At 41.3% G+C, this 13,212-nt stretch overlaps 1 protein-coding gene across 4 annotated transcripts in view; it reads right to left on the bottom strand.

Moving 5' to 3' along the window:
* Nucleotides 1-13,212, bottom strand: part of Pld1 (phospholipase D1) — a 185,426-nt gene that overhangs the window by 7,587 nt on the left and 164,627 nt on the right. For all 4 annotated transcript variants that reach the window (XM_029537928.1, XM_029537927.1, XM_029537929.1 and 1 more), the window contains 2 exons: nt 10,753-10,887; nt 4,601-4,754 (listed from right to left, as the gene is read on the bottom strand). In XM_029537928.1, coding sequence (XP_029393788.1) covers nt 4,601-4,754; nt 10,753-10,887 — 289 coding nt within the window. The remainder of the gene's footprint in view (nt 1-4,600; nt 4,755-10,752; nt 10,888-13,212) is intronic.

The following is a 13,212-nucleotide window of genomic DNA, read 5'->3' as shown; positions in this document are numbered from 1 at the left end:
ACACACACACACACACACACACACACACACACACACACACACACACACACACACACACACTTTTAGCAAAGAATAGAGGCAAAGACAATTAATCACAGCATTCAAGAGACAAAGGTAAGAAGATTTCCATGAGCTCCAGGTCAGCCAGAGCCACATAGAGAGAACCTGTCTCAAAAACAAACAAATAAAATAACAACAAATAAGTGATTATAACCATCAGGTAAATGGTACTATCTCATACTCTCTTGACCAGTTGAGGGAGAAAAATAATCTAGAGCCCCTGTATTATTTCCTACATTTAAAACAAGCTACTTTGTGAGACATTTGAAAACCCACCACCAAAGAGTATGAGGCCGGAAGGTCTTGAGTTCACGGTCGGCTTGGGCTAAGTAGTGAGAACATATCAAAAAATAAAAATGAAACTATACATGCTAAATGCAAAAATGTAAAACTCAAATAAATACTAGAAGAAAAAATAAAAAGAAAAAACAAAATCCAAAAGTAATTGTGGATCTTGGTGAATAGACTCTTAGCAAGTAGGTAAAAATAAAAGAAAAAAATAATAGATTTGGTTAATAATACCTGAATAATTTTCCCCAAATAGTAATTTTCTCCTAAATAGGACTAAGAAGAAATTGCTCAACTATAGTCAACAAAATAAGTAATAATTATTGGTCATTCAGAAAAAGTTAAACATTCCAGGAAAGTAGGCAAAGAACATGAGAAAGCCATGCAAACTCATAAGACAAGTATTCTTGACTAATAAATACATTGTTTTAAAACCACAAAAATCACAAAATAATACAATATCAACAAAAGTTTACATCAACTAAAGAAGTATGTTTTTCAGGAATTATGGCACACATATATGATGAAGTATGGTGCAATCATTAAAATGTTACAGAATAATGCTGACATGGAAAAGCCTGCATAACATTTAGATAATAAACACATTCAGGGGCTAGCCTGCTGGCTTGGCAGGTAAGCCAAGCCTTGACTGCCTCCAAGGCTGAAGACCTGAACCGGATCAGCAAGACCCTGGTGAAAGATGAGAACTGACTTCCACAAATCCTCTGACTTCTACATGCTTGCACACACATACGCATGCACATATATCCATGCAAATAAAGAAATAGATCTTTAAAATAGTAAGATTTTCAGGGCCTTCAAGATTCAATTTTGCTTTTTAAAGATAGATGCAATATATGTGTGTGTATACATACATACATACATACATACATACATAAGCAGGAAAAAGAATACTAGATGCCAAATGTTAAAACTGTTAGCGTACTTGTGAGATGTGCAGAGGAATCCATTATTTATTATAGACAAATTATTTGAGAATTCTTTTCCTCACCCACTTTGTACCTTGAGAACTGCTACTTAGTGGTTGCTCACTGAATAGATACAGGCGAGCAAGCTTTGGGGCTTCATTGGCTTTTGTTTGCAGAGCCTTCCAATTGCTAGTAAGCAAAGGGATTGCAGATTTCTGTTTCCTTCAGGACTCAGGGGACTCAGCAAAAAACAGGGTCCCCAATACTGATTAATATAGTAAAAATGGCTATCTTGCCGAAAGCAATCTACAGATTCAATGCAATCCCCATCAAAACTCCAACTTAATTTTTCATAGAGTTAGAAAGGAAGATTTGCAAATTCATCTGGAATAACAAAAAGCTTAGGATAACAAAAACCATTCTCAACAATAAAAGAACCTCTGGTGGAATCACCATGCCTGACCTCAAGCTGTACTACAGAGCAACTGTGATAAAAACTGCATGGTACTGGTACAGCGACAGACATGTAGATCAATGGAATAGAATTGAAGACCCAGAAATGAACCCACACACCTGTGGTCACTTGATCTTTGACAAAGGAGCTAAAAACTATCCAGTGGGGAAAAAAAAGACAGCATTTTCAATAAATGGTGCTGGCACAACTGACGGTTATCATATAGAAGAATGCGAATTGATCCATTCTTATCTCCTTGTACAAAGCTCAAGTCTAAGTGGATCAAGGAGCTCCACATAAAACTGAAGACACTGGAACTTATAGAAGAGAAAGTGGAAAAGAAAGAGCCTTGAACATATGGGAACAGGAGAAAAATTCCTGAACAGAAAATACCAATGGCTTGTACTGCAAGATCAAGAATTAACAAATGAGACCTCATAAAATTGCAAAGCTTCTGTAAGGCAAAGGACACTGTTAATAAGACAAAAGGGCAACCAACAAATTGGGAAAAGATCTTTATCAATCCTAAATCCGATAGGGTCTAATATCCAATATATATAAAGAACTCAGGAAGTTAGACTCCAGAAAACCGAACAACCCTATTAAAAAATGGGGTACAGAGCTAAACAAAGAATTCTCAACTGACGAATACCGAATGGCTGAGAAGCAACTAAAAAAAAATTTGTTTTTTATATATGCCAAATTTCTAAAGGAGAAAATGAGCTGAAAAGAAGAACTGTATCCCCCTATTTTTAGTATACACCTAAAGATGTATAAAGAAGTTCACTACTTTAAAAAGAATACTGAAATTTACCCACACTGGAAGGACATGACATTTTCAGCTTACAAAGTGAAATATTTCCTTGTGTATGCTGTAATAGGAAGCCAGTGGGTTGAATAGCAGGGTACTGATTTTAAGTTCTCCCCTGCTAAACAAAGCAAATTAACAACACTTTTCTGAAATATCAGTGGTTTGAAAGAATTCCCACTGCACTAAACAATTAGTAATAAAGTAATATAGTGATAAAAGCTGTTGAAAGGTACTGGCATATTTTGAGGCATGGCTCAGTTCTTTGAGCTGAGAGCAAAGAATGAATGTGTCTGAATATGAATGTAGCCAGGTCTGGGGAGCTCAGTTTGCTAGGACTGCAGAAAGGTGGCTGTCACGTAGTCAAGGAGAGCAGTACCTAGTACATGTCCTCTCTATGTGTGAGCTAGTTTCCATGTGCACCATTAACGCATGAAGGAACAAAACAGTGGTTTTACAGGACATTCCTCCTGCAAGCAGCATAAAGCACAACCTTCAACTATGTCAGAAGCACTTGGTATGTCTCACCATAGAGGCCACTGTTGGGAACACAGAGGTCCTTGCCACAGATACACACTAAAGAAAGCAGAAATGTTACGACCATTTTTTTTCAATAGATGTATGACCTGTGCTTTCACCCAGAAGGCTGGGAAGGGAGATGGTTAATAACCTGTTGACTCACTGTATCTGTAGGGCTAGGCCATACCAAACTCCCACAGGCAAGATGTGAAGTGGCTAATAGTCTAGGTAACCCTTGTGCTATCTGTACCCCCAGAGCATAAGAGACCAACCTCCCACAACCAGGACCAGAGGTGGCTAATAACCCAAATGACCTCTGTGCTATCTGCATGATCAAGTCCACACCAGACCCTCCTATAGGGCCTTAAGATAGAGAATACATATAGCTTATGTCTAGAATCAGTCTTCATGGAGGCAGTGACATGTCCTTTTAAAACAGTTGTGATATAATTATGCCTCTTTGTGCACAGGGCATTATGTTACACCAGGAAATATTTTTTCCCCAAATTGTGTCATATTTAAAGATGCTTATGATAAACTACTCAGGGTCAGACAACAGAAGTCTGAACCAACACTGGCTAACTAAATCAGGTTAAATCAGACTTCCTTCTTGTCCCACTCTGCCAGCCCTGATGGTCACTGAGATCCCTCACAGGTCACAAGTGAAATCACATCACAGCCGGAACAATTCTAGAATCGTAAACTATAGGTCTACAGATGGGAGAGAGGTCAAAGTGTTGGCAGACCATGTGGGGTTAATGTGTGTGGAAGGGTTTTTACCAGTTCCTTGTTTAGTTCTGAGGGAAGAGCTGGACAGCAGTGAGTGAGCAATGAAATACCATGACGGAGCAGGGTGAGAGAAGAGCACTTGATAACAAACTGAAGGAGTTAGGGGGAGTTAGAACCTCACCAGGGCCAACAGCCCTTAATCCCTTAGGCTCACACAGTCCTCGCTTTATAGCAGTCAGTGTTCTATCTTGTGGAAGGCCAGAGAAGCCCTTTTAAGCCTGGGGAAGTATAATGCTCAAACTTAAATCTGAGACCAGCAACCACCGGAATTCTTTGGGTAATACCTAATATATCCTTGTAATTCGTCTGCAGATACTCAATGTCACAGTGCACATGGAGGTCAGGAAATCTTGTGGGAGTCACTTCTCTCCTTTCATGTGTGACAACCTGAAGATTCTCTCTCTCCACCTTGTGAGCTGAGGAGATTGAACTAAGACCTTCAGACTTTCTGGGGGGAGTGTTTTCATATGCTAGATCACCTTGTATATTCTGATTTTTTAAAAGTGAAATTACTTTTAAAAACGTACACAAATCATACCTATATAGTTTGACCTGGTCTGACGTTAAATCAATTACATTTAAAAGGGGAATTTATAATATATATGTATATATTATAAATATAATATATACACTCTGAGGGACATGTTCTAAATGAACAAAGAATCTAGCATGGTGGAGGAGACAAGGGTGAAGGTAACCCTGAGCCCCTGCTCTGTGGAACTAATAATACAACCATGGCTCTGCAGGGCTGACCTGAAACACTCCAGGCGAAGGTCTCGGGCAAAGCGACCAGCTTGATATTCATTTCCATCCATCACTGATGGGACCGTCTCTGTGTCCTGCACTATGACCGCCATTTCGCTGTCTCGCTTCCCCAGCATGCTCCGGTCATTGATGTTGGCAGAACCTAAAAGGAGAATCCATAGACATGCTCAAGCTTCTCCTCGTGACAGCCACCGACAATCACGCTCCCACTCCACGCTTCGTGGCTCACAAAACCCCAACTCCGCCTAAGTCAGCTAGGGAAGAGGCAGTTTAGAGATGCGGGGGCCTCCTGAAGGTGAGCCCAAGTATGAACTAAATCATTCTAGGCCAGCCACTGTAATGCCGTCATCTTTGTCAGTGATTAGCTTAGGGGATGGCACCCGGCATGGTTCTGGACCAAGTGAGGACATGGAGGACCAAGGGAGGGCATGGGAGAGCAAGAAATACCATGGAAGAGAAAAGGGCAGTGTGGAGGAGCAAGATGATTGGCACCAGGACCAACGGAGAGCGTAAAGGAGCAAATGGCTGTGCAGCACACACTGCTGAGGGAACTCCTCAGAGGCAGCTTTACTGAAATAGGGACGGAGCAGGCAGCTTGCTAGGAGGGCAACTGAGGGAGGCACTGCCGGAGCAAGGGGCTCTGTTCTACTTTCAGCTGAAGGACCTCTTCAGAAGGGACTTAAAGAAGATGGCTTGTGAACGAATTAAAAATGTCAAATTTCGCCGGGCGTGGTGGCGCACGACTTTAATCCCAGCACTCGGGAGGCAGAGGCAGGCGGATTTCTCAGTTCGAGGCCAGCCTGGTCTACAGAGTGAGTTCCAGGACAGCCAGGGCTATACAGTGAAACCCTGTCTTGAAACCCCACCCCCCACCCTAAAATGTCAAATTTCCTTATTCTAATGAAGAGCTGCCTCTAAGGAGCCCTGGGCTTAAAGGGACGTCCCTCTAACTGGAAAAGACTGCATTCGATTGTGAAGGAGAGCTGCCTCTGCGTGCCTGTGCATCTGCAGACAGCTCCCAGATGCGTGTCCAGCCTCGAACACGTCCCTGTTCTCACACTGGTGAATAAACTGAGGTCTCCTCATAAATGAGCTATGAAAACAAACCATCAGGAACTGACCATGCTTTAACACAAATGGATTCTTGTGATAGCCAGAAAATAATAGTAACAAACCAGGGAGTAGTTACAGTTGAAAAGAAAGGACAGGCCTGTTAGATCTGCAAATGGTAAATGTATACACAACAACAGCAAAAAAAAAAAGGGAGCTGGAAATTATGTAATAGGTGTGTGCTGAGATATAAGAAACAAAACACATTACTTTACTATTTCAGAGAAACAAATAACAAGACTAAAATACAACCACACCGCATGTCAGCAGGTGTAGACTCTAGAGCTACATAAAAGAATTCTATGCTATTTCTTTTCTCTCCTTTTTTTTATAATGACTGTTTCAGACTTCTGTGCATGTATGTATTTTTTCTGTATTTTCCTTTTATTGAAAATAGATTCTTTTCATACATATATTGTGATTATGGTTCCCCCTCCCCCACCTCCTCCCAGGCTCTACCCACTTCCGCTCTCATCCAAATCCACACCCTGTCTATCATTTGAAAATAGACAGGCATCTAAAACCTAATAATATAAAATAAGATAAAACAAAATCAAACAAACTAGAATGGAACAAAGACAAGAAGCCAAAGAAACACACGATAGAGACAGAGACACACAGAGTTTTTACACACAGCAATCCCTTAAAATCACAAAGCCAAAAACTGTAATTTATATGCAAAGGACCTGAAAGGTTTAAAAAAAAAAAAAAGTCCAGACAAAGCCTTATGAGACAAAGAACACGCCACCACCACTACCACCACCAATGCTACTAAATTCATTTTTTCTGTTGGCCACCTACTGGGCATAGGGCCCAGTGAAACTGCTGGAGGAAACTAACCTTTCCTTTGTGAGCAGTTCTTGGTGGCAGAGAGTCTGAGTTAGGGATGGGGTCTAGGGTCCGCCTCCCCTCTCATCTGACTTAGACCTGTGTGTACCCATGGACACTGCCACAGTCTCTGTAAGGGTAGATGCATCAGTCCTGCTGTCTAGTAATATTGGTTTCCTTGGTGTATTCCATCCCCAGTGACTCTCAACAATCATTCCACTTCCTTCTTCTGCGGGTTTCTCGGAGCCCTGAGGGAAAGGATTTGATGGGGAGATCCCATTTAGGACTGAGTGTTCTAGAGTCTCCCACTCTCTGCTTATTATCAAGCTGCAGGAGAAGCGTCTCTGAGGGTGGCTGAGCAAGGCATTGATTCATGACCATAGCTGAATGTCATTAGGTGTCACTTCGTGCCAAGGTCCTTTATCAGAATAGTAATAGTTGCCTTTCCCCTAGATAACTGGCCTATGTAGCCTCAGGTTCTTGGCCACCCAAGCAGCGCTGGATACAGGTTCCATCTCATGGAAGGGCCTTAAGTCCAATCAGATATTGGTTTGTCACTCTCCCAAGCTCTGTACCACCAGTGTCACGAGTGCATCTTGCAGGTGGGTCACCACTGTAGATGGAAGGATGTGTGGCTGGGTTGGTATTGACCTGTCTCCTTTGGTAGCATGCAGGGTACCTTCCAGCACCATTAGGGAGGTACCAGCTCAACTTCTCCATGTTCAATGAGTTGTGCAGTTGTCGTCAGCAACAGGGCCTCCTATCAGTTTTGTGGAGAACCTTGGCAGTAACATGGGTTCTCATGTGGCTCTTTTGGCCAAAACCTCGTTCTTGGATGATGAGAGCTACCCAGCTGGGGCTTCACATTCCCCATTATTTGGCAGTTTCAATGAGATCACCTTCATATATGTATATTTTTGGAAAGCATTTACTATATTAGCTTTCTATACCACTGTTCAAATAGCCCTTGTTTTAGATGTCACTCCCTGTTTTTCTTCCCTCCCTTTCTCTCCCTTCATAATTTGATCCCCCCATTCTAGTTCCACACACACCTTATTTGTTCATAATTATATTATTTCCCTTTCCTAGGGAGATCCATTCCTGCCCTCCAGTCCCTTACTCTATCGCTAACTTCCATGATTATATGGATTGTAGCCTGATTATTGAAGACTTAACAGCTAACATTCACATGTAAATGAATACATCCCATATTTGTCTTTTTGGGTCTGGGGTACTTCACTAAGGATGATTTGTTTTTCCCTAGCTCCATGCATTTACCTGTGAGTTTCATTATTTAATGGTTTAGCAGCTGAGTAGCATTCCATTGTGTTAATGTAACATAACATTTTCTTTAACTATTCATCCATTATGAATGAATTGATTTCCATTATCTAGACTGTTTCCGATTTCTGGCTATTATAAACGAATGGACGTCATTGAGTGAGTGTCACTGTACTAGGACGAAATGTCCCTTGGGTATATGCCCAAGATAGCTGAATCTTGAGATGGATTGATTCCCAGCTTCCAAGGAACTACCACACTGATTTCCATAGTAGTTTTCACTCACATCAGCAATGGAGGACTGGTCCCCTTACTCACATCCTTGCCAGCACGACCTGTCATTTATTGATTTTGGCCATCCTGACTGGTAATCTAGTTTGAAAATGAAATCTCAAACTAGATTAAATTATTTTAATTTCCCTGACGACTAAGGATGTTAAAGTGCTACTCGGCCATTTGTGTTTCCTCTTTTGAGAATTAAAACCTATTAAAATCTGTAGCCCATTTGAAAAATTGGGTTTTCTTGACACCCAGTTTTTTGAGTTCTTTATATATTATAGATATCAACCCACTATCAGATGTATATTGCTAAAAATCTTCTCCTATTCTGTAGCTCACTCTGTTTGAATGACAGTGTCCTTTGCCGTACCAAGCTTTTTGGTTTCATGAGGTCTCATTTACTCATTGTTCTTAGTACCTGTGCCGATGGTGTTCTGTTTAGAAAATCCTTTCCTGTGCCAGTGAGTTCAAGGCTATTCCTCATTTCTCTTCTTTCAGGTTCAGTGTACCTGGTTTTATGTTGAGCTCTTTGATCCATTTGAAATTGGCTTATCAACTATAGGTGATGATAAGTCCCCATAGAGCAGTGGTTCTCAACTTTCTTAATGCTGTGAACCTTTGATACAGTTTCTTGTGTAGTTGTGAACTCCAACCATAAAATTATTTTTGTTGCTCCTTCCTTGCTACTGTTATGAATGGTCTTAGACAACCTCATGTGATGGGGTTATTTGGGTCCCAAATGGTCATGACCCACAGGTTGAGAAACAAGGGGTGTTTCTTAGAAACTACTCTGCATAAATATTTGAAAGAATCTATCTTTCCAGTCTTTCTAATTATATATATACATATAGAGAGATTCAAGCCTTATTTACAGAAATATACACACATGTATGCACCTATATACACTGAGATGTGTACATTTTCTTGCTTCAGAATTACATTTTTCCAAAATTATATTCCAGATAAGACATTTCATTACTGTTAGACTGTTAGATGTGAGTTTTTTTTTTCTTGTCTCCAAAGAGGTTAGAGATGAAAAAGGCATAGAACTGCCAAAAACTGTCAAAACACTTCATGACATTTAGTTTCTTAAAGACTAGGGAATTGTCTTAATCTAGCTGAGAGGCTCCATTTTATTTAAAACAGATGAGCAGGATTCCCAGAAGTGCCATCCACTATTCTCTCAACAGCACACGTTCAGACTGGTAATATGCTGGCTAGTTTTAGGACAAGCTTGAGTCATCTAAAAGAAGGAACCTCAATTGATAAAATGCCCCAATAAGACCTGAATGTAGGCCATTTTCTTAATTAGAGATTGGTGGGGAGGGGCCAGCCCATTGTGGGTTGGTTCTATGCCTGGGCTGATGGCCTCGGATTCTATAAAAAAAAAAAAAAAAAAAAAAAAAAGCAGGCTGAGCAAGCCATAAAGAGCAAACCAGTAAGCAGCACCCTCCATGGCCTCTGCATCAGCTACTGCCTTCACATGCCTGCCCTGTTTGGGTATTTGTCCTGGCTTCCTTCAGTGATGGACTACAATGTTGAAGTGTAAGCCAAACTTGCTTTTCGTTTCATTGCAGCAATTCAAACACTAAGTAGGAAAGGTTATTAGTTTTCTGCATCCCATCCACCTTTCCAGTGTTCATTTGTGTAACATAATATTAAATGAGAAATAATCCTGTAATGGGAACACAGGATGTCCAGTGTATATAAACCTAGAAGGAGGCTGAGTACACACCCCTCTGACCCAGAAGATCCAATCCAGAATGTGCATGCCTCTCTCTCAAGCCAGGAAGAGGAAGAGGAAGAGGAAGAGGAAGAGGAAGAGGAAGAGAGCTCTATAGAAATACACCTTTATCAGTAGTCAGAGAAGGGCTTTGTTGTTTCACTGAAACATCCTTCTCTCTCCAACTCTACAGATATCAGCAAAGCTCATGGTTCAACATATTGATTGAGTATCTCCAAAACACAGGCATTAGAAAGAGTATTGGGAAGTACACAGACAGTAATAATACATTAACACTCTTCTGTCCTTGACTGTTACCCAACTCTGAATCTGTAGGAAAGGTCAAATGGATGTGAGAGCAACAGAAGCCACCCGCGAGACTCTCTCGTTGGAAATACTTTTCTTTCTGATTTTCTCTCCCTCCAGCCCCAGAAATCTACTCTCATGGATTCAAAATAAAAGTAAGGGAATAATAAAAAATTAATAAGATCAGGGTAGTGATATAGCTCAGCAGTTAAAGACACTTGCTGCCAAGCCAAGCCTGATGATCGGAGTTCAGTTCCTAGGACACACAAAATCAATCAAACAATCATCAATCAAACAAATAAACAAATAAGCAAACATTTTTGAGAGAACCAATGAGATCAGGCATACGGATAAATGAATGGTTTAAGCCCCAGCTTCTAGTACTGCAATATGTGCAAAGTCCCTTTCATTGCTCTGGTTTCTAATACTTTATAGATTAAAAACAAAACCAAACAAAATGGTTTAGGAAGGGTACAACAGAAGAGAAGTGTCTCTGAGACAGTCCAGTGTTATGTGGCCGTGTCTCTGCTGCCGAGGAAGTATGGAGAACCAGGGGCAACTGAGGCAGAGGGCTGTTGGTGACAAGAAGCACAGCTACAGGCTACACACTTACCAATAATAACGGTGTTGTCATCAGCAATTAACAGCTTGCTGTGGACGTAGATGAGCTCGGTGACTAGGTTTCCTTCTAGCTCTGCATGTGTTCTCAGACCGCAAAACGATATGTAATTTATCCACTTATTACCAACTGGGAATCAAAAGGAAAATACTCAAATCATTATCATCATGCCCAACTAAGGTACTTCAATTTTCTTGTTTTCATATATATATATATATATATATATATATATATATATATATATGCCACTTAAGCAGGTTACTTAGAATACATTATACAATATGGCAACGTGTGTACACACACACACACACACACACACACACACACACACACATATACATATTTCTTTTGCAAAATTTAACCAGGAAAGTACAAGAGAATTTATATTAATAACTTGGATGAGTACCCTAGCTTCATTCTGCTGCTGTAACAAAACACTGCAAGCTGGGCGTGGTGGCACACACCTTTAATCCCAGCACTTGGGAGGCAGAGGCAGGCGGATTTCTGAGTTCGAGGCCAGCCTGGTCTACAAAGTGAGTTCCAGGACAGCCAGAGCTATACAGAGAAACCCTGTCTTGAAAAATCAAATAAATAAATAAATAAATAAATAAATAAATAAATAAATAAATAAATAAATAAAACAAAACAAAACACTGTAGCCAAGGCTTTGCCTTATTCTTCCAGATCCCAGTCCATCACTGAGGGAAGTCAGGGCGTGAGCTCCAGGCAAGAGCTTACGCAGATCCTGAAGAACAATGCTTGTTCCCTGACTCGTGCTTAGCTCTTTTCTCATCCATCCCAAGACCACGTACCCACGGTTGGTGCAGTTCACAGTAGAGTGGGCTCTCTATCAATTAACAGTAAGGATAATCCCTTATAGATATGTCCACAGGCCAATCTGAGGTAAGCAATCCCTCCTTTGAGATTCCCTTCTGAGATGACTCTATGCTATGTCATTAAAGCTAATGAGGACAATGACTACATTGTAAAAAAAAATCATATTGTAATGTCTTCTCTCTTTGGCTAATGCAATCTGGAAATGTACCCCAATTTGAAGCTTTTAATGGGTTTGTGGGTTAACTACTGAGGAGAAAAGGCAGAAAAGAACACAAGATTTCAGTGTTACGGCTGCTTCTGTCTTGGCTGACACCTGTGGCAGTACCAGAGGACAAGTTCATGTCAGAACCATAAAATGTATGTAGCACATTCCGCACCACGAGCAGTTTAGTCTGTTTACTGTGGCTACAGAGAACGGTTGCCAATGACAGAATCTTCCCCTGGGGTAGGGAGGAGTGCTGCGAACTGCTGTCTTCAACTCATGGCCACCACTCTTAGTAACTCACAGCGGCTGTGGCTACCATTACAAGATGGGGACTCAGCAACATTACATCATGGGTGGGGGGCGGGCCCTATGAGATTCCAACCCTCCCTCAAGAGCTGTCAGCACATAACAGTGACTGGAGAAAGAGGAACCATTTTCTTCAGTGGTATAGCTACCGAAAAGTTGTCCATGCTTCTGAAGACAGTGTTAATCTCAGTGAGTTACTGGAAAACTAAAATAAACAGTATGAAAGCAGGAATGGAGTTGGTTGGGAAGGAGGAGGTGAGAGAGGGCAACAAGAAGTAAAAATGAAAACACATTGTAGGCATGTTTGCAACTGTCAGCCAATTCTCCCTTTTAGATCATTAATGAAAGGAAAGAGGGAGGTTTTGTTTAGCGTGAACAGTTCTGGGCTTGTTCTGTGACTAGCAGCTCACTCAACTCACCATGTGACAAGACCTGCAATCCACAACCAACTATAGTCACCACCACGGTCTTAGTGTTGTCATAAGTTCTTATGGTCCCCTCCCTCACAATTGTTGTCCTGCACAGAGTCCGAGCCTCAGAACAAATGAGAGGACTCAAGCAGTCATGAATCACATGCCATGTCATATCTTTTTCTTTAGGAGATTATGAACGCAGTAATGGGCCGAGTGGAAACTCATGGTCTGTTTGTGGCGTCTCCCATTTCGTATGCAGGCTTTCTACTTTGCCACAGATGCTCTAGTAATTCAGGTATCTTGGAAAGAAACTCATTCTTAGGTTCACGAGGGGAGTCTAGCACTGACACTCATCTATATGTGTGGATGATCTCAGAGCACAGACAGAAAGAGCTGAGTTGGTATAATGGTGCTTCATGTTATACCATTCTACATACAGGCCTAGGGCTCACCAGCCAAGCACCTGTCAATCACCATCCATACCACCTGCCACTCTGCCTCCCCCAGACGGTGAGGATCATGTGTGGAAAATGGCCTTGAGGAGACAGCTAACAGTACAGATTCTAAAGGAGGAAGAGGAAAAGAGCAGAGAGAGAGAGAGAGAGAGAGAGAGAGAGAGAGAGAGAGAGAGAGAGAGAGAAAGAGAAAGAAAGAGAGAGAGAGGAGGGAAGGAGGGGAGGAGGGGAGGCTGGA

Source organism: Mus pahari, chromosome 4 (assembly GCF_900095145.1).
Source record: "Mus pahari chromosome 4, PAHARI_EIJ_v1.1, whole genome shotgun sequence".
Taxonomy (NCBI): domain Eukaryota; kingdom Metazoa; phylum Chordata; class Mammalia; order Rodentia; family Muridae; genus Mus; species Mus pahari.
The sequence above is the reverse complement of the archived record's forward strand: the minus strand, read 5'-3'. Positions and strand labels throughout refer to the sequence as shown.